The sequence below is a fragment of the Saccoglossus kowalevskii genome, chromosome 7 (assembly GCF_978046115.1).
Source record: "Saccoglossus kowalevskii chromosome 7, keSacKowa6.1, whole genome shotgun sequence".
Classification (NCBI taxonomy): domain Eukaryota; kingdom Metazoa; phylum Hemichordata; class Enteropneusta; family Harrimaniidae; genus Saccoglossus; species Saccoglossus kowalevskii.
This window is the reverse complement of record NC_140647.1, coordinates 19,645,651-19,668,148: the sequence shown is the minus strand read 5'-3', so window position 1 is coordinate 19,668,148 and position 22,498 is coordinate 19,645,651. Positions and strand designations below refer to the sequence as shown.

General features: G+C 31.8%; 1 protein-coding gene across 1 annotated transcript in view; it reads left to right on the top strand.

The window, feature by feature from the left end:
• LOC100375019 (rab11 family-interacting protein 2-like) overlaps nt 1–22,498 on the top strand; it is a 44,712-nt gene that overhangs the window by 8,132 nt on the left and 14,082 nt on the right. Inside the window, exons 2-3 of the mRNA XM_002732637.4 lie at nt 18,398–18,539; nt 22,249–22,377. Of these exons, the coding sequence (XP_002732683.1) occupies nt 18,398–18,539; nt 22,249–22,377 (271 nt within the window). The remainder of the gene's footprint in view (nt 1–18,397; nt 18,540–22,248; nt 22,378–22,498) is intronic.

Sequence of the window (22,498 nt, the reverse complement as noted above, 5' to 3'; positions counted from 1 at the left end):
TTTATTGAAATGTGCATTGCTAACAGCGGAGCTATCTCAATCGACTGGCTGCTTGTTAATAATCACTTCTTTAGTTTGAGTAGGAAATACACATATCCTTGACATACTTCTAAAGAAATATTTTGATTATTTTTTTATTGTCCAAAACAAATCTGTTGTTGGGTACTAACTACTAATTATCAAATGATTAAATATAAAATACAAAGGTATTATTTCTTTCTAGATGCACATTTTCTATGGTCATTTCACCAATGTTGCAATTCTTGTACTTTCTTATATACATCATCATTAGTAGATGTATAAAAGAAATTTATAACTACATTTGACATATTTATTTCATGTCTATCCTTAAGAAAAGTAAAATAAAACATTAAAATCAAAATCTACCTACCCAGTATTTGTTCAGCCCTGATTAATCATGTTCATACTTTATTAATTATGTGTATGATGATCAAATTCAAAATGGCCAAATGGTGGCCATTATTTTAATATTATAAATATATTGAAATGAAGCATTTCTGCCATTCCAGATCTTGATCAGGCATAGACAGATTTTATTCAAACTTAATAAATACATTGAATATTATGGGGCCTTGATGCACGTCATTTTGTTTTTCAGATTAAATTTAAAAGTGCCACCTGGTGGCCATTTTGTTTTGATGAACGCTGTTGCAAAACCATACACGTGTCTATGACATACCATGACTGTTCATGTTCAAACTACAATATTTAATAAATTTGATAACTCACAGGGACTATGAAATGTAATTACTTGTTATTAAATTAATTCTCTACTGGTTGAGTGGATAGAGGATAGTAGTGATTTCAATTATTTTCAAGATTAAATTTTGTTATTAAAAACCCTGAATCTATACTAGTCTGTATTGTTCACGTAATGAGAAGAGACAATAAAGATGATGTGGCTGAATCTCAAGACCAGTTTATAAAGTTGAAATATTTTTTTTTAAACTTTTGTTTGTTAATGTAAATAAATTATACAATTAATAATAATAAGCCATAAACTTTGTTAACCAGCCAGTAGTTGTGAGAGTCATTAGAAGCAAATTTAGAGTGCTGTTCTTCGGTTGTTTTTTGGTTGAAATAAATATTAATTGAAATACATGATAAATCAGCTATTGATACCCTAAACTCCCACAAGGCAGTATATCGCAGGGAACAAAATTTGAAGAGGTCACAAAAGCCACTGTAATTGATGCCCCAACCTGATTTGCATGTTTTGCACTCAGCTTGTTTTCATGCAAACTTGAAATCCAGAGAATAATTGTGCTTTTTACCAGGGGTCGAAATACTCTGGTGCACACTGCACTATGCACATCGATTATTTGCTAGTGCAAGTAAACTCAAAATACAATGTGCACGCAGTGCATGTAGAAATTAACACAACATTTTCACATTATATTCACTAAGCCTAAATTAAGTTCAACCAATATTGTAAGATAACTCAAAAAAAGCTAATTATTTCATGATAACATACATGTAAATCAAGAACTCGTCAATTTTATTTCACAACAAGTTAGTGCAGGTAAATTTTAAATTCAACATGCACACTGTGCATGCAGGGGAAATTCTATTTCAATCCCTGTTTACAGACTGTATTATGCTGTCAACACTTTGATGTAGCCAATTTAGTCATCATAAATAATTGCTTCTGTGAGATGTATTTGCAGTTATGCAGTTGATACATATATAAGGGATAACTCGATCCAGACAACAGTCTGTGGTAATACAAAAACAAACTATACCCAACTCTGATGATCAGCCACCATCACTATATATTGTTAATTTTTTTTAGTGGCTTTATAAAAAAAAAATATATCATATTAGTTTTATACCATATATATACCATTCATGCATGTATATGAGTAATTGGACAGTAAAACCATTTATTTTATCTGGCATTTAATTTCACTACTTTGATTTGTGAACCTTTTCACAAATTTACATGTTCACGTGTATAGCATAATTATATACTAGGTAAATGCAATACAAGTGGATCTAGTAGCTTTAAAAAAAATAATATAATATAACTTTATGCATATATATGAGTACTGTAAAGGGGTTAATTATTCACTGGGTTTTAATTTTGCTTCTTTTGCTGACTTGAAAATGCGCTAAATTAAAACCCAGTGAATATGTAAAATTGAGCATAGAACACATTATCTAAATAATAAAACCCACTGATTATGCCTGAAATGCTAAATCAGTGAAATTTAAACCCAGTGAAAATTAGTGATTTTACAGTAATCAGACAGCGAAGAATAGCATATTTATCTAAATGCAACACAAGTGGATATGATTGCAATGTGCTTTTAAGATTTCATTCTACATATGTATACATTTATATACCAGTATATATTGATTATAACTTTCTGGATCTTATTGGTTTGATAAAAGATATTTAAAGAATATACTTTGAGACAGTCTATTGGAAGAGAACCTATTGGAAGAGATTTTGAGTATACTTACCTTTGGTAGTCAAGTTTCCATTATGAATTTATGCAGAAAGTTGTGATGTAGTTAAGATTTTCCCCACTGTTAATTAGTGGTGGAACTCTGCCAAATAAGCCTTTGAACCAGGGACATTATACACAAAGTAAATTAATATAAAGTTCTGAAAAATTACTTGTGATTTTTATTTGCAATCTTTGGTTTGAGCTTGAAAATTACCAACTTTTGTTTTTTTACTTCTCTGACATGTATGTGTATGTGAAAGCAGGAACCTGAGATCAATAAGCCTCTTGTTAGTTAATTATGTGCCTTGGGAATGTGAGAACATTATACTCGCAGCAGGTATGGAGTCTACTTACCCAGATGTCTAAGAGCCATGTTGTTCAATTAACATCACATTAAAGGTAATATGAGTAAGCATATTGCATTGAATCATTATTCTCAATCAGTGAGATTCATGAATCTTAATTAGTTGTTTTGTTATGGTAAATCATGAACTCAATTTGGTACTCATGAATATTCATAATGAGCTTCTAATGAATATTCATGAACTCCATTGGCAATGAAAAATAACCCTAGTACAATGCAATTGCAATGAATATTCATGAAGTATTTTAGATAATGCTAAATATTTATAAAATCACTGTTTTAAAAAATATTCATGAACTGCAATTGTAATGAATATTCATGAAGTCTTTTAGATACTGATGAATATTATATTTGTAAGTTTCTGATGAATATTCATGAGCTCTAATTAGAACTACCCTTAGTACTGGTGGTGAGTCTCAATGAATATTCATGAGCTCTAATTAGAACTACCCTTAGTACTGGTGGTGAGTCTCAATGAATATTCATGAGCTCTAATTAGAACTACCCTTAGTACTGGTGGTGAGTCTCAATGAATATTCATGAGCTCTAATTAGAACTAGCCTTAGTACTGGTGGTGAGTCTCAATGAATATTCATAAGCTCTAATTAGAACTACCCTTAGTACTGGTGGTGAGTCTCAATGAATATTCATGAGCTCTAATTAGAACTACCCTTAGTACTGGTGGTGAGTCTCAATGAATATTCATGAGCTCTAATTAGAACTACCCTTAGTACTGGTGGTGAGTCTCAATGAATATTCATGAGCTCTAATTAGAACTACCCTTAGTACTGGTGGTGAGTCTCAATGAATATTCATGAGCTCTAATTAGAACTACCCTTAGTACTGTTGGTGAGTCTCAATGAATACTCATGAGCTCTAATTAGAACTACCCTTAGTACTGGTGGTGAGTCTCAATGAATATTCATGAGCTCTAATTAGAACTACCCTTAGTACTGGTGGTGAGTCTCAATGAATATTCATGATGTCATGGTATACTGGTGAACAATTTTAATATAAATGAGTCATAGTAAATATTTATTCAGTACTAGTGATTATTTTAAATACCAATGAGTCTCACTGAATATTTGTAAACTTCATAAGACTGATGAATATTTATTATACAAATAAGTTTCTAATGAATATTCATGAATCCATTTAGTAACTGGTAAATATTTATAAGGCCATTTTTCTGACTGCAAATACAGTCACTTAGCAATGTGAATCATGTAAAATGTGTGTTTTTGCTGATTTTTTTAGTTACAAGAGGTATAGTAATAAACTTATCACAAAAATATTGTTCAGTAAATGTACTTGGGCAGTACAAAATTGCATTAACCTCTGTCATGCATCAGTCAATACAATTTGTCATAATGTATTCTTTGTGGTAGTCTTGTAATAACCCCACAAGTCTCTAATGAATATTCATTATTTCTAATGAATATTCATTATTTCTAATGAATATTCATGAGCTTACATTTGTATGCATGATTCATCACATAATAATGTTGTTCATTATAATACCCACCAGCACATAGCTAGACTCAACAATATAAATAGTGATAAGGAGAAATAATCATAAATAATATAATATCTAGGATTGTAATAAAAAGTATGCTTAGAGTAAATGTACTGATTTAGATAATCAGTTTAGAAACGAGTAATTTCCAAGCTGTGTATTGTAATTATTTTTGAAATGAATTATATTTTGTGACATAAGGTGGTTGGTAAATGTGACAGGTATCCATCATACGTAAAGTACCCTCCGAGATATTTTGACAAGGGCTTGCAGCACAATTGTTCATATATCATGTATCATGTAGGGCTATTATATTAAACCAGTCTGCAAGTTACATGTGCTGTGACATACATGTACTTTATTTTCGCTTGGAATTAATTTGCGCTATTTTCGCTGAAGGAAAGATTCAGTGAAATTAAAATACAGCGAATATCCAGCGAATTCAGTGAAAATAAATTCCAAACAAAACACCCAAAATGTCTTTTCAGTGAAAAATTACTTCCAGCTGAAATAAATTATTTTGCAGTATATACATATATGTTGCTTATAGTGCTTATTAAAATTTATTGGGAAAAAAAAATATTTGATTCAACTTCACAGTACATGTGTATATCTACAATGATCATACCCTAGAATCATTAAATATCAAGGATACAGATGGTAGATACATTTGATAATTTCAAAGTAAATAGTTACATGTAGCTAAAAAGTAAATTATTAGCTAAGAAAAGAATAATAGGTAATAGTAAATTCATGAATCTGATCATCTTTATCGCAATAGACTATAGGTCCAATGAGCCTATTTGTCAGTGGACGACTTCTCAAAAACTACTTAATTATGTGATTTGTTTTTCAGTTTCTTGAGTATCATAGTCACTATCAAAACAATATGCTTTGTTCTGTGCATCTCATTAGAACCAATTAGAACCAATTAGAACTGGCTAGATCAAACCATTTTTACAAGTATGTGTCTTTCAGCGAAATTGCACTAGACACATGGAACTACATGGTTCTACCATAAGTAACTGAATCAGTACATACATTTTGTTTAATTTGCTGGATAATCTTGTCATTTGCCATGCAGTGATTTGTTTAATTAGATGAAATAAATTGGAAAGGGAATAACATTTGTTATTAATATTTAACTTGTCCCTCAATATTAGTTTAATGTCTTCTAACTGTTAAGTTGGTTTAACCCAACTTGTTTCAATTGATGCAGGTGTTTCGTGCTACAAGCCCAAATTGGCCAGCTACTTTCTGCCCCTTCCCCCCTTACCACCTACACCGGTCTCGCTGCAGCACTTCGCACTGCCGAGAGCATTTTTACTTTATTTTTGGCCTGTTGTTACATGATGATGGTCTGCTATTAAATGCATTTGTGAAACCTCTGTGATGCATAGCAAACCAGTCAGTAACATGTAAAATACAGCTGGTAATGTTGCGGTTATGTTTGTCGTACAGCTCTGATATATGTTACATAGTACATAATAAGTATAACAAGGGTAGTTCCCTTTTTGATTTGTGCATTCTAAGATAATGTTATGATTTCTATTTTAGTCTATATTAAGCTATGATCGAAACCATGACTTTTGCAACTTAATTCCTTTTTGGTTGAATTGGCACACAGACTTGCTTTATGAGTGTATAATAATGTTACAGTTATTGGCTTCGACTTTGGCCAAAAACAGCCCCTAGAGATGATAATTTCCAATATTGGCCAAAGCCAAGTATAATAAGTGTTTTATTATCCTGACAAAGCACAATGAGGTAGTAAGCGAAGCAAATCTATGAGCCAAAATGTTAACTTTTCGAGGTAAATTTGATTAGCCCCTAGTTGAGAAATATATAGAAAGTTTCTTCCATTCTGTTATCAGAGAAGAAATACAATGACAGAGGCCAATATCAGTATTTAACAAACGATGAGACCACGTTTGACCAATAACATTGACTTTCTCATAGTTGAGAAATAATAATAGAAGGTTATTACGACGATACCTCAAAGTATGCATGAAGACATTACAGCGGTATCGTACTGTCTGAGTGAATACTTTGAGGTATACTCATAATAACCTTATTATTATACATTTTTTTCTTCCAAGGATACACCATGGGAATGTCAAAATCCAAAATGTTCAGAACAGATTCAGCGAACTTCTTTGTGTGGAGTCCTGCCAAACTCTGTTGGCAGCCACGTTTGTTTTTAATATTAGAGGACGCTTACGTGCATAATCATTCCATATTTGGAATTCAAGTTTTCTATTATGGTATTACAGTGACAGATCTATAATAATATAGTTTATCACATATATCTATGTGATACGGCCTATTGGATATTTTTGATATTCCACTTCCTATATCAGTGGACTATTGAACTGATTGATCGCTACACCCAATTCAAAATTAAGATACTAAATCAGGGGGCCATTGGACGGCTTTGTAATACTTTTTTTAAATAACTGTTGGAATATGATAAATATCATTGCTTCCTCAGACATTTACCAACGTGCGTATGGATGGATGATAAAATTGCATATATGGAATTTGCCTCCCAGAGGTTTAGTAGGATTTCCAATTCACAATCGAATTTATTAAACTTGTGTAATAATTTTATTTGTAAATCATTTCACCTTACAGAAAAATACCGTACGTACTGTCCAAGTGTAACATAACATTCAGCTAGTTTTTAGCTGGTTAAGACAAATAGTTTGATTTCTGTTTGGCTGAGGAAAGGTAGTTAAATCTTGATAAATATACCAAATTACATGTTATTTCAAGGTTGATTTCAGTATGGACACTGCAGGGGTTGACACATACAAGATGATGAGTAGCGTCAGTTATTACTGGCAAAAACTCGCATTTACCCAGTTAACCCAGTCAATTAACCCCCTGAAATGAAGGCAATTACTAGCATGTTGATTCTCATGACATGTGACACTGTTTAAAAATAATTAAGGTCAGTCCTTCACAGGTGCCCATCAATTAAAGTCTGTAAAGTATACCATTTATCACTTGCTATTTGCTGAGTAGGCATATTTGCCATTATGAAGGTTATAAAATATGCAGCTCATGAGGACAACATCTTAATTAAGTATCAGCTAAAGGTCATCTTTGCCAGCCAAGGTCTGTTTATTTGGCCATCTCTTTACTATAACTACCTCATTCTGTTAAGCAAGTGTATATTAAATACTCTAGTACTATCTTTGGCACATTCACATGTCATCATTTTCCTGATCCCAATGCTACGGCAACTGCAACTGCTGCATGTTTCCAAGGTGCTTACAATTTTGTATGGGTATGTTATATATGTAGTACCCCCCCCCCCTCCGGTAGTTTAAAATATTTTGTGATTTCCTAATGCTATCTTCTCCCTATTTACAATTAACTAAGTTGTAATTGGCTACTGTAATAACAATTGGTATTCCATATAGTAAAACAGTTCGGCGTAATAAAACAGTGTGATTATAATTTGTAATACATGTATAACAACTCTAGCAATCTGATTGGGCCATGCTTTTCACTCCCTGGCTTAGTATTACAAAAAACAGCAATTATATTTTATGATATTTTTTTTTCATATTACTTCTTGAATTACTGTAATTCTAGTAATAAATTCTAGTAGTTTCAGATGTTGACTAAAACGTATATATGTTGTACGAGGGCGCCAGGCCAAAACTGTGGGCTCATACATGTACAAGTACATGTATCTGTAAACCCACGCTCTCTCGCGAGTGTTTTGAAAAAAAAAAACGATAAAATTGAAAGATTCAGCTTTCTGTTGCATTGCCATTGCTCAGCCCTAAACGTATGTAAATTAACATAAATTCAAAACCGTACGTTTTGTCATTTGCTCATGAATAATTCAGTGCAGCACTTGTGACATTGACATAACCTTTCTAGTATCTTTTTTTTCCCCAGAAACATGCATCAGAAATGTATTAGCTCTGTCGTATTGTGGTAGATGTTGTGGGTTTAAACCCCTTCCTTAATTGGCCAATTTTTCAATAATTAAGGAAAAAGTTACACTTTAACAACAGACATTGCATCTTGACTATAAAGCTGGTCAGTCCTAGTAAGGTGTAAGGTCTGATTTACATGTACAGTAGTGGTTTACAAAATATGCCTCAGTTACATGTATGTAGCTAAGACAATGCAGGTTTACAAAATATGCCTCAGTTATGTCGCTAAGACAATGCAGGTTTACAAAATATGTCAAAGTTATCTGTAGAAATTACACTTAGCATATTATGAATACAAGTGTAGTCGGTTTACAATTAGTGTAAAGACAAAAGAACATGTGGTCACGTGAATGAAATGGGGAAAAGCAGAGAAATGCCATTTCCTGAATCTTCCCCATGCACAAAAATGTGTTTCACGTCATAATGACGTTTTTGCGAATTGTGAACTGGTCACGGATTTAATTGAATTAGTAATTATGTTAAAACAATACATTCCCAAAATCATGAATATAATAATGGGTCAAAAAATAACTACATTTGTCTATTGCAATAGAGTTAAATAATTGTAATATTTGTTCATAATTTATTCATGTTTTAGCTTTTAGAAGCGAAATAAATACAGGGTACATAGGATACATGTAAACAAGATATCGAATTCTTGACCCTGCAATATTCGATTTATCAAACATTTTAGTTGTGTTTTTTTGCCAAAGACTTCGAACAAATGAAAATAACTACTGTAGCATTCGATCTGATATTCAATCTATTCTGAGATATCCTCTATTTACATGTATCATAGTGTTTTGATGGAAAACAACAAATTCTTCACAATCACGACATTTCTTAATATCATGTTAGCAAAGTACATAGAAAAATGTTCATGTATAAAGACAGCAACTTCCAGATCGAACACAATAATTAAAAATTAAGATAAATTTGATTAATATCTTCGTTGTTATGGCCTGATTTCTATTATACCATTTTCTCTGGGAATATTTATCCTTTATTTCTTACATTTGTATTTTTATCATTCCTTGTCGTGTTGTATTTTGTATATCTTAGTATAAGTTTTTTGAGACCATACTGCTGTACACCTTTCTATGTCAGTGTTGTGTCAATTATAATATTTAATTGTGGTATTAGCTAAAATTGTTTTATCCTTTGAAACAAAAAACTTTAAATAGTTGATTTTAAAAGTCATTTTCATATTTTGAAATTTAATTATTGATTCAGAAGCTTTAATTGTTTTTATTTAAAACCTGTTTATGTTCAAATGTATCAATATCTTATTACATATGATTTGTTAAATAACCCGATATGTATGTCATGAACATTATTGTAAATTTATTTCATTTTTAGATATTTGCAGTATTTTGTCACCATGGACAAAAAAAATCTTGTAGTAAAATCTTGTTCAATGATAATTTTTTAGTTCTTATGTGTTGAAATGCTTCAATAGAAGCGAGTCTTAGTACCTAAATTTGTACTGTAAAATAATTAGTTTTAATGAAGAACAAGTTTAGAATATAAAATTACGTTCACAATTACACAATATTGGATATTTAAATATGGCATACATAGTGCATCATTTGCTGTCAGAAAAACAACATTTCAGTCAAAATACAACCATTTGCGATGTTTCATGACCATGGAAAGAAAACAGATTTGATTACAAAAGTACAAAAGAGAACGGTGTCATTTTTATTTTATTATATTTTGTTTTGTGTATTTCGTTGAAAACAGACATAGCGTAGTGTAATTTGTCATCAGCTGTTGGAGTTCGAGACTTGCACAGATGTGTATTATAAGCTTATAGACCGATGTAGTCCACATGGAATGAAATCCCATTGTGTATTAACCCTTTGAGCACAAAATTGTTTTCCCCGCTCAAATTTTGGAAAATTAAATTATAAATTACGCATAGTAAATATCACCATGAGCCACATAGTGCATTACATATTTTGTCTATAAATACTAGAAGTATGATTTTAATAACATCAGTTTATTAATATAGGTTATATATATATTATTCATTATAATCAATTAAATGGGATGAAACGCTGTACTTAATTAGTGAGTTACTGTAAATGTATTAATTATTCACTGGGTTTTAATTTCGCTATTTACGCTGATAATCAAGTTTTACTAATTAAATCTACGTGAACATGTAAAATAACAATAAAACTCATTGTTTTCTTAACAAATTTGTGAACTTGAAACCCAGTGAATATGTTCAAAACATCAAAATAGTGAAATTAAATATCAGTGAAAATAAATAGTTTTACAGTATTTACTGTATGATAGTAACAAGCAGTCTTTAAGTTAAATGTGTATGAGATATGATATATTTACCATTCAATACATGTACCAGTATTTTGTAATGTTATGCATTTAGAGCTCCATTTTCTTGTAAAATTTATCATTGTCTTTCACGTCAAAAATGTAATTATGAAATTGGAATCCATGCTGTTGTTATGCTAATACATTAATTAAAGGCAATGTATGTTGGAAAACGCTAAATGTATCTTGTACGGTACTCTACTATATGAAGTACTAAGACTCGGGGATTGCGTTAACCCCATATTTTGCTTCCTGGACTCCAACTATTGAAGAGGGACCCAGGTTTTCAGGCAAGCTGGGGTCCAATCTCTATGAAAGTTATCCAGGGTAAAATTTCAATTTCTTAAAATTTGGTAAGTGGGACTCGTCTTGCCGAGACACTAGCGCAAACCTTAGCTAGTCTCCAATTCTATATAAGCCTTAAGCATGACCTCAAAAGGTCACATATCCTGGTACTTTCTTTGGGTACAAATTCACTATCTAGAATTTCTCTATTATTTCCCTATTGGTAAACATTACATGTATTTATACATACCGATAATCTTAAAAATTATTGCTGATATAGGTATCAAATGTGATTATGTCTACAAAGACAAATGTATGGTGGATTATAGTACAACCGTAGTGAATTCAACCTAGTGCAATAGATAGTAGATTTATTCACAGTTCTATCCACCAGTACAATTAATTGACTTCATATCTTTCATAGAACTGTATGGGGAATTCATTATTTGAATATTCTAAAAAATAAAATTATTAGTTACAGTTTTACGTGGACACCTTACCTTGGAAATAAAAAGTGTATATTTTGTGTTGGCAGATTACAATGTTCTGTAATGTCAGCCTAGAGTGTACATATAGCATTTATCTAAATTGTTTTTAATATTGATACAATGTAGTTACAGTATATGTATGGACATTAACAAATAGCATGTATGTATTTATTTTAAAAGCCCTATATGGAGTTATCAGAAATATATTACCAAGTCAAATTAACCAAACCAAATAAAATACAGAAAAAAGAATAGAAATAAAAATAAATCTTGGGAACATATTGGATCTGCAATATTAGGGGAGGAAAGGGGTGGGTGTTACTCTGTCTATCACCACTGGTGTAAGTAACTATACTATCATATTTAATCTAAGTTGTGCACACTGTATCATAAAATCTTGACCATTGAAACATATGTAAGCTTGTACATTATAAGTGGAGCAAATACTGTGGAATACTGTATTTTCGCTGGAATTAATTTTCGCTGAAAAGGCTTTTTGGGCGTTTTGCTTGGAATTTATTTTCACTGATTTTGATGAGTTTAATATGAAATATAGGGAAAAAAGTATATTCGCTGGATTTCATTTTCACAGAATCATCCCTTCAGCGAAAATAGCGAAAATAAATTCCAAGCGAAAATAAAGTATTCTACAGTACTTTATTTGGATTTCTATCGTATTTACTCTATAAGTTGTGCATACTGAATCGTCAAAATATTACTTATTTTGACCATAGTACGTTATTTTGTACATTATTAGTAGAGCAAATACTTTATTTGGATTTCCCTGCAACTAGGAAAGTCATGGTCTCTTGTGTGAAACGGTATTCTAAAACTAATGTCATGCAGTAATGTGGAATTTTGTGTGACTTCATCCTGACTCTGCTACTTAGCATTCTCAACACGTCTTGGTTTGCTAATCGTACATGTGATGTACTTTTGACGCTTGACATTTTGTAAAAATTTCACTTTCAGTGCAAATGAGTAAAAAGCCATATATCAGTTTTGAAAGGACAAATAATTTTTGAAAGGTTTTCCTGATGGATGATTATGAGACTTTTATTCACTGATATCTAAATCCGTTCTAGATGGGGAATGATTTAGCTCCACTGTGATGAGGGATTCAGGGAAAGGGCAATGAAAAAATAGTGCATTAATTGCTTGACTTGCTTTTTGAAAATGCCATGTTTTAAAAGTAGTAAAACTTGTAAAAATGGTATGAATCGGGTGAGTGATAATTAAGCTCTTCTAGGTCTTGTGTGTAGTGATGCATTTCCAATAGAAGGAATTTTTCTGCAATGACTTTATAGATACAGTATATATGCATGTAATCCTTGGAGGATGCTCATAAAAACTAAAAACTCATCAAAATACTGCTTAGGACTTTTTAACAGTTTTTAGGTGTGCATTACTACAGTAGTATAATGTTCTCATGAACAAATTACAGGTGATTAATTCATGAATAATTTGGTCAAGGTTGATTCAGGTTAAATTCTGCGTTTACAGCTATATATCTCTTATTAGTCTCTGTTGGACAAAAGCTGAAAGAAAACTAATAGTTTTGTCTCTGTGTGTCCTAAGTATCCATTCAGACCTGCATTCTCTAACATCACAGGGCCAATTATTTTCAATTTTTACACATAAATATTTTGTGATTTTATCAAAGATGCCCATCTGCCCAGCATTTTAGATGTAACAATTCACTAAATTTGATTTTTCCAGAACACACTTGTTCCAGGCTTGGTATGAAAGTTGTACATGTTGGATATCTGATGTTTGTCTAGTTTTTGTTTATTAGCTCCGCTGTCGACTTTGTCGAGCGGAGCTTATCATATGAGTGATTGTCCGTCGTCGTCGTCCGTGTCAATGTTTTACTTTTTCGACTTCTTCTTGAAAACTACAAGCTTGAATGCTTTGATACTTGGTGTATATGTACCTTGGGTAGACCTCTCTTAGGTTTGTTCATTTCATGTTCATATCTTCAATTCTCTAATTTTGGTGAATATTTTTGTCATTTTTGGTAAAAAGTGATATTTTCGACTTCTTGTTAAAAACTGTAAGTCCGATTGCTTTGATACTATACATATTGTTCATTTTCTGATGATGTCTTCAGTTCTTTAATTGAAATGTGCATTTCTAACAGCGGAGCTATCTTAGCCGATTGGCTGCTTGTTTTGATTCAATATAACAAACTGGCAGAATTTGTTTTTAAATGTTTTAAAATGCATGTTTTGTGACATGCTTAGGCAAATTTGTTTAAAGATTTGGTATGATGGTTGAGCATGTACATTGTAGGGTTACTGATACACATCATGTTTCTTTTTTGCACTCTTTGATTCAAAATGGCCAACTGGTTGCGATTTTCTTTCATGTTTTTGAAGAAACTCGCTTTTGTACAAAACATTCTGGACTCGCTTAGAGGAACACTTCAACCATTGTACTTGAATGTATATCATAGCTTACATATGCACATGCATTTAGTTTGGGCATTTCAAAAGATCTTGAACCATAATGTCATATTCTTGAACTCACTGAAGGTCTGAAATGTTAACTGGGACTGCGCCAAATAATTATTGGAGAGATGATTGTTCTTGTAACAGTATATACATGTAATCGTAAAAATAAATAAATCAGAGCTACTGTAAAATACTTTATTTTCGCTGAAGTAATGATTCAATGAAAATAAAAAAAATGTACTATTTTTTCTATATTTTACATTCAACTCAACAAAAATCAGTGAAAATAAATTCCATACTGTTTCTCCTAGGGATGTCACCATTCTCCATCATAGTATGTAACAGTATAACAGAGCATAAATTTCAGTGTTGAGTGGGTACCAATTTCGAATCTCAAATTAATAAAATGGCCTTAGCACATAGAAATAACATGGGGACTATCGAAAGGCAGATTCATTTGGGGGCAAAGAGAATTATCTTTGTCTCCATGAAGTTGAAGCCTGTACAAAATGCGAGACTCTTGCATTCCAAAGTAATGTGTAAGATATACACTTGTACACTATTGAACTGCAAATACATGTATAGAATACGTAGTAGGAATAAATACTAATCTACACTAATGTACTGTATAGGATTATTTCCTTCTGTATTAATCTTTATAGACTACTTTCGGGTTTGCCCTCGGTTAATACACTACATGTACATGTCCCTATAGAGCTCACTTATTCATTCAATAAATAAATTTAGTTCTTTCATTCTGGTAATGTTTCAGTTATACCTCTCATTTCTGTTCACAGTGCATATCGATATTTATATATTTTATATTAAGACCTATTGGAATGGTTGAGAATGGATATTACATAATTATGCACAAGTACACAAAAATGAAAAACATGGCTATAAGCTATTAAAAAACAAGTTTAGGACTAAAAAATACAAAATTTCAAAAGATCATCGTGGGAGGATACTTTCAAATATTAAAGGGATTGGCATGGATTTGCTCAAAATAAAGCTGAATTAGTCTGGCTGAATTCTGGCTAATTTGCAATTTTTTTCAGTATTTACCCTTCTAGCGTATTATGGCAAGACGTAAGAAAATATTGTTTATCCTTTATCTGACTTGTGGCACAGATTACCCTTCTACTTGTTAGCAATGAGTATAACTTCCTGTTGCCTCAATGAATGGTTATATACATGTAGTGGAGTTCAAAATTTTTGATCTTGGTCAAGTAATATGCTCAACAAATTTTAAAAAATAAGATAACAACAAGGTTTTAATATTAAGTTATTCTGCGACTAGATTGGTACCTGTAAATTAGAAAATCCCATAATTCGCTTTTTTACCGTAAATATATTTCTGTAACCAAACGCTAGTTATTGCTAGGTAATATGATCAACGTTGTACAAAACACATACCATGCATCTAAGTGACTAGCATCTTGTCTTTCTCTCAACTTGAATGGCTAGAAAATTACTTTTGAGTAGTTGTGGTGTTTGGCTTTCGGTTGAATTGCCTGCAGTCTAGCTGCTCTATTTGTGTGTGATGTTTCTTGTTAGCCATTTTTGTATCCTGGCGAGTACGCTGAAATATTTTGGCCATACATTGTAGAATCACCACTGTTATTTATGTAAGCATACTACTAATAGTGGAAATATGGTATGTACATTTTATCATCTGTTACAGTTCAAGTTCATGAGATGCAAGACTACATTTAAATAACTGTACAAACCAAGCATTTATTTCCCAGTACACCGTGGCTCCTATAAAACCTGTATGCTTTGCTAATGAGACAAATAAACTCGGCTAAATGTGATTAGTAGAGTGTCTACTCCAGTATTAATCAAATTAGACGAAGCTAACCTTTGACCTTTCTGATTCTAGGAACTAATTCACTATATGAGGTCTATGTAATTATTGGTTTATATCCTATCGCTGTGTGAAATTAACTATTATTTTTAAATACGAATGGAGCCATAGGTATAACACTCGGTCGCCAAGCAAGCAAGGCAAGAGTAATGGGTGTGACTGGCTCAGCATCAGTATAGTCTTACCATATGTTCTTGGATGTTTAAAAAAGAGCAGTGGTTGTTGTGCTGGTGCAGCATTATGATCCCATATTGAACAGGATGCAGCACAAGACCCCTCATGCCAATACAATTCTATTGCTAGAACTAGAAATATGCAATATAGATTTGTTTGCATTTAAATACATTCTGATCAAGTAGCTATGTTTTTGTAAATTGATTCAATAGAGCTAGATACTATTCATTCATTCATTCATTCATTCATTCATTCATTCATTCATTCATTCATTCATTTAACACACAGTCTGAATGGTCACTCAGGTGACCAGCCTCTCATAAAATTGTAATCATCCACAATTACACATACAGTACACACTCATTAATCCACACATACAAAATAAAACTTATAAACATGTACATATACAAACATGTCAACAAATTAGATTTGCAATTTTAAAATACACTAACAGCAAGGACATTTACTGGCCTATTTTCTGGAACAGTTGGTGTTAATATTTTGTCCGTTATGATTTGTATAATTTGGTACTTGCATGTATTGTTTCCAGATATGGATATTTATTTCATGAATGACGAAACATTTCTGTTTTAAATATTGGCATTTTTAGATGTGGATCATCAGTTGACTTACTTACTTTATACATATATATCATTAATATCTTAGACCTATTTCCCCCAGCAGTGAAACTAGTTACTGTGAAATACTTTTATTTAGCTGGAAATATTTTCGCTGAAAAGGCTTTTTGGGTGTTTTGTATGGAGTTTATTTTCCCTAATTTTTGAATGTAAAATATAGAAAAAAAGATATATTCGCTGAATTTTACTGTAACGTGTATAACCTTTTTTGAAACTATCTCAGTGTGAATTAGGAAAGCTTAAAAAAAGGAAAAAAAATAACAAACTGTAATAACACTAAATACCTAGAAAATGGATTAAATAAATGTTTATCACCAGAAATCGCATTTGTTGAGTGCTATATATGTCTCTGCAAGCATGACTGTGAGGCCTTAAGGAAATTTGGTAAAAGATTACATACATGTATCTTCTAGACTCCTTTGTGCACTAGGAAATTACATTATTCTAACTGAGTGATTTGAAGGGCTTGTATTGTAAATTCAGTGAAATCAGATGATCTACATGTATACATTAGTTTCACAAGGCGTTTGCATTATAAGCAGCCCTTCACATTACCACAGACGATTTTCATACATTTTTGTTTGCAAGTGCGGGCAGGGTTATAGAAAGTGCATGTCTAAATTTTTATTGGTGGCCTCGAAGACAAGCTTACATTAATTTTGTTGTTGATTATTTATGCTTATTTGTAATTTACTGGTAATTTTCGATTAAATTTGGACAGGTTTGTAGAAATTGTGCCTGTCAAATGATATTTGAATCTGTCTGAAATGTAGAGTGTCTGTCTAAAATAACAGGTGGCTGGCTAAACGCCTGAGTGCAGGTACATGTATGCTATGGTAATTAAACTTCTTGCAACACTGCAACCGAGACACTTCTGTGGGCCTCTATGATGCATTGCAGTGAAAGTATATGTAACCATTGTATCACTTAAAAGTTATTAATTATAAACTAATCAATTATTAATATTGAAATAATATAATCAAATCTCATTATTCATTAATGCCTAGATCATTTTCACTGTATGCAAATGTACCATGGCAACATGTTTAGGTTTACTTTGGGTTTAGTCTGTTTAGGTTTAGTTTTCTTACATGTAAGACATTATTCCAAGACCGACTTTGTTTGAAGTTTAAACAAAGATAATACATAGTGAGTTACATATCCACATCACTTTGGTTTGTATTTCATTAAAATTTAACCAACTGGCAGCCATTTTCATCCTAAAAAATTTTTAATTTAAAAATTTAAAATGGTTGACTACCGGTACCGATAGTTTGTTTTCATCAACCATTTCCCTGACATAATTGACCTCTATTTTGGTAAAAAAAAAAGTGAGAAACAGTGTTTTTCAAATCTGTTTTTTATTGGCTCTGTTGTCGACTTTGTTGAGCGAAGCTTATCATATAAGTGATTGTCCGTCATCGTCTTGTCGTCAGTTACTTTTACAACTTAATTGCTTTGGTACTATACATATAGGTAGACCTATCTCAGATTTGTTCATTTCGTGATTATATCATCAATTCTTTAATTTTGATGAATATTATTGTAATTTTTGGTGAAAAGCGATATTTTCGACTTCTTGTTAAAAACCACAGGTCTGATTACTTTGATATTGTACATATAGGTACCTCAGGTAGACCTTTGACCTCAGATTTGTTCCTTTTCTATTGATATCTTCAGTTCTTTAATTGAAATGTCGATTGCTAACAGCGGAGCTATCTCAGTCAAGAGACTGCATGTTTGTATTTTTACATTGACTTTTGTGTTGTCACACGTCAGTTCCGCCCAATATAATATATAAGACCTTTCTCACTGACAATGACTTGTTTTCTTTCATTACAGTTCATCAAGCTAGAGGATTGCTTTGTAAAAGTCGTAGTCATGGCCATGATGCTTATGTTATTATGTCTATTGGTAGAGATAAATACCAAACCTCGGTTGTTGAAAAGACTGTGCATCCACACTGGGATGAACAATGTGATTTGTAAGTCTTTGTAAATACTTGTTTTATTTGTGTGTTATTTTCTCCAAAATTTTATGACATAAGATCCATGTTATCAGTTCCGGTAGACTTGATTGCAGTCTGTTGCGATTCCGATGAAAATTTTTTGAAAAATAAATATAAATTGCGTAAACGAGGGGTGTACGCGAAAGTCATGACATCGCCGGACATCGCACGTGCCTGTGTTTACTACGTTCCGAGGTATACTTGTATCTTTAGGCGGGGATTATGACATGTGATAGTGCTTTTGTACTGTCTAATAAATAAATGCCTCATGGAAAATTTAATTTATCAACTCTATATTCACACTATCTATAAAAAATAATGGGTTGCCAAGGAAACAATAATAGGAGTATACATTGTGTAACAAGCAATATTACAACCATCCTATTTATGTTTATAATAATTCAAACAATCTTTAACTGGTCATTTAAAACTTGGAAATCTTATCAATCACTTATAAAGTGTCGAACTAATTCAATTTTGGTCTGACTAGCAAGTATAATTTTCAAGATATGGGTTAAAACTTGGCTAAAATAAAACATATGTTAGAAATAAAACAGTATAAAGACATAATACTGCTGATCATGAAAACCAGGTGTTATTAATATGCTAGATCCAAGATCAGTTAGTTAGATGTGTAGTAACCAGATATATTATTTTTATTATGAAATGTAAATCATTTTTGCCGCCAAAAATTGGGTATTTTTTTCCACAAAAGAATTGGCTAGTATTTTTTGTAGTCAAATTATGCTCAGATATATTTATACAATTTGTATTATATTATAAAAATTTTGAGTAGGCGAAGTTCTCTGAGGGTCGACAATTCTGTATAGGCCGGGGTTATTATTTTTATTATTATACAGAAATATACATTTTGCAAAAGACTGCATTGTAAGATTTCTCCCACCCAAGTTTTCAATGACATCCACATTTTTCTCTATTCACAAGTAGCTGTTTCATCATACTTCTAATTGTTTTTATGTTTTTATATTCAATAATACCTTTCCAAATTCCTGTTGCATTTAAGATTTTTAGGTATCAACTTGCTATGGGTGACTGTTCGACATTTCAGAAGCTGCAATGTTTACACATGACACGCATGTACCATAGACAGGAACAGCACACTGCACTGGGACTACTCAGACATAGATAAAACAAAATATAACACATTTCTGGTTAATTGAACAAATTAATGAAACCCAAATGTATGTACAATATAACAACATTGAGGGACTGTGACGATACACAACGAGTAATAAAACTATCTTGATGAAATAAATATGGCGGTATATGATGTCAACAAATCCAGGAATACTATGTGAAATTATATTTATCCATGCTAGGCGACATGGCAACTACGGCCTGACCCACCCATGTAGTACCAGTAGTCATCAAGGTTACAAGGATTCACGTAGAACAAGACTTGTCCAAAAAAAAAATGCATGAAACCTCGTTGAGCAAAGAATATTACAGTTGTGTGACCTGCTCACAAATTCTCTGTGAAAACGCTGCCAAACCTCAACAATGAATCAGCATACACAAATATATTTACCACCAAATGCATGAATCTGATTGGCTGATAGGGCTATGAGGTATAATAATGCTCTATAAGGGGTGTTGAGATTGATACAATACATGTTGTACAGAAACATGAATATTAATTAGTTTTTTATGTAATTATGATGACCTCATTATTGCAAAGATTAGGTGAGATATATTATTGCGAATTTTTCAAGGCTTTTTTTTTCTCACTTTTGCGATGCAAAGCAAGGATTTTACCAGGTGGTCAAGTGCATTGTTAGTTTGTATCCAAATTGAATTATTATTTGTTATTTAATTTTGAGATTCTCATCGGGCAAGGTTGTAATAGTTATGCTATGTTTTTGCTCTGCTTTCATCACAACAAATTTACCAAGCATGTATTTCTCAGATTTGTGTTTTGGTCAAAAATGACATTTTCACATTCTAAGACACCAGATAGATTAACCCTTTCACCACCAATTCCTTCTTTGCATCACAAATTCAAAAATAGTCCCATTTATAGTCTGCACTTTTCTTCAGAACATTGGAACAAAAATAGGCAATTTTTTTTATGTAAAACTGAAAATTTACCTAAATTTTGTTTTGTTTTGTTTACCTAAATATTGAAAAATATAAGAGAAGAAACATTTGGGCTAGAAAGTCTAGTATATACAGAATATATTCTGTATTCAATTGTATGAAACAACAGGAAAGGAATGTGCACATAAACTGGCAGGAAATTATCGTATTTTAGCTTTCTTTGAAAGATTTCCTGGGCTCAGTCTAGGACAGGGAAGTTACTGTTAAGGTGCAACAATACAGCAGTGATCAAGTCACTCTGAAATTCATGCAGTAGCTGATCCCAGTCTTGTACAAGAAAACGAGGCCTTAGTTACAAAAAAGTCTATTGAAATTTTGTAAAAATATTTCACATAATGTTAATTAAATTTAATGTTTCATATTATTCTGCCAAATGAACTCTGAATACTTTATTATATGGAATTTTCATAATACAAAACAACATGCTGTGGTAGTAGAGGACAACTATTATAATTAGAACATCTGATATGGCTAGCCTGGGGCTGACATGTGTCAAAATTCTGAAGACAAGCGATGATATTAAACAAAAAACATAGCAACCAATGCTGTCAAGCTGTCATTAAATTAAAATCAAAAAAGTTACATGCACAGACTAGCCCAAGGCTTGTTTGATAACACTAAAGTAATGTGGTGCTTAAGTTGTACTGTATAAAAATCATCTTTGGGGTAAAATATGTGTTACATGTATGTGACCAAAGCTATCACAGATGTTGTAGCCCAATCAATTTTTAAAACTGATTTTTAAAAACTCATCATATAATATATATTTTTATTGAATTCCATCAAGCATTTCATAGAATTCGACATATTCCAGAATTCTGTCTAATTTCTATAAATATTTTCAATAATAGTTAATATAGTTTTACAAAAATTCTACTGATACTTGTATTATACAGGATGATTTCTAATTTTGTACGGACAATGGTATTATTATTAGAGCAATTATAATTCAATCAATGTGTATATGTCTGTCTTTACATGTATCTTGGCATGCCTGGATTGATCCCTTTCAAAGATGGCCAAGTGGCAGCCATTTTAGTGATTAACATTCATCAAATCAAGCATTTCTGTCCAGATCTTGATTTGTTTACCTTGATGCATACTTCAACATACATCATACATCCTATGATATATAAGATGGCCAAAGGGCAGCCATTTTTGTCCTAAAAATCAAACATTTCTGTCATTTGTTTTTTTATGGATCGGTTTCAAAATCAGGCATTGTGTTGCCATTCCAAATCAGAATAAAATCAACCTTAACTCATAGGTTATACATCACTCAAGTCCTGATTCAAAATGGCTGATAATAATAATAATAACAATTTATTTCTTTACCCATAATTTACAAACACTGTTGTAATAAAAATTGTCATAGGTAAAAAGAACCTGAAACAGCTACAGAGCAAATCGAGTCAAATCGCTGATTGGTTTCAGTTTTGTTATTGACAACTGTGTCAGGTCAATGACTTATTTTTATTGCATTCCATCATTTAAACTGTCAAAAGTTGATGACAAAATTATTTTTATAAAGATATTTAATTGGTTTTAAATTATGTTTTCTATTCAGACATTTTAGCAATACTGAAGACAATGTAGAATTGCAAGTATTCCACAGAAATAAACTGTTGGATGATTTCCTGGGCTATGTTGCGATTCCTATACGAGACATTGAATTCCATGGCATTCCTATTAGAAGGTGAGTACATTTTTAAATACATTACATTACAGTACATTACAATACAGTACATTTTTATACACTTAAAAGTGTATTGTTGCACTCTGTTCTAGCATATTCTTGCGAGCGAACATCCAGGCAT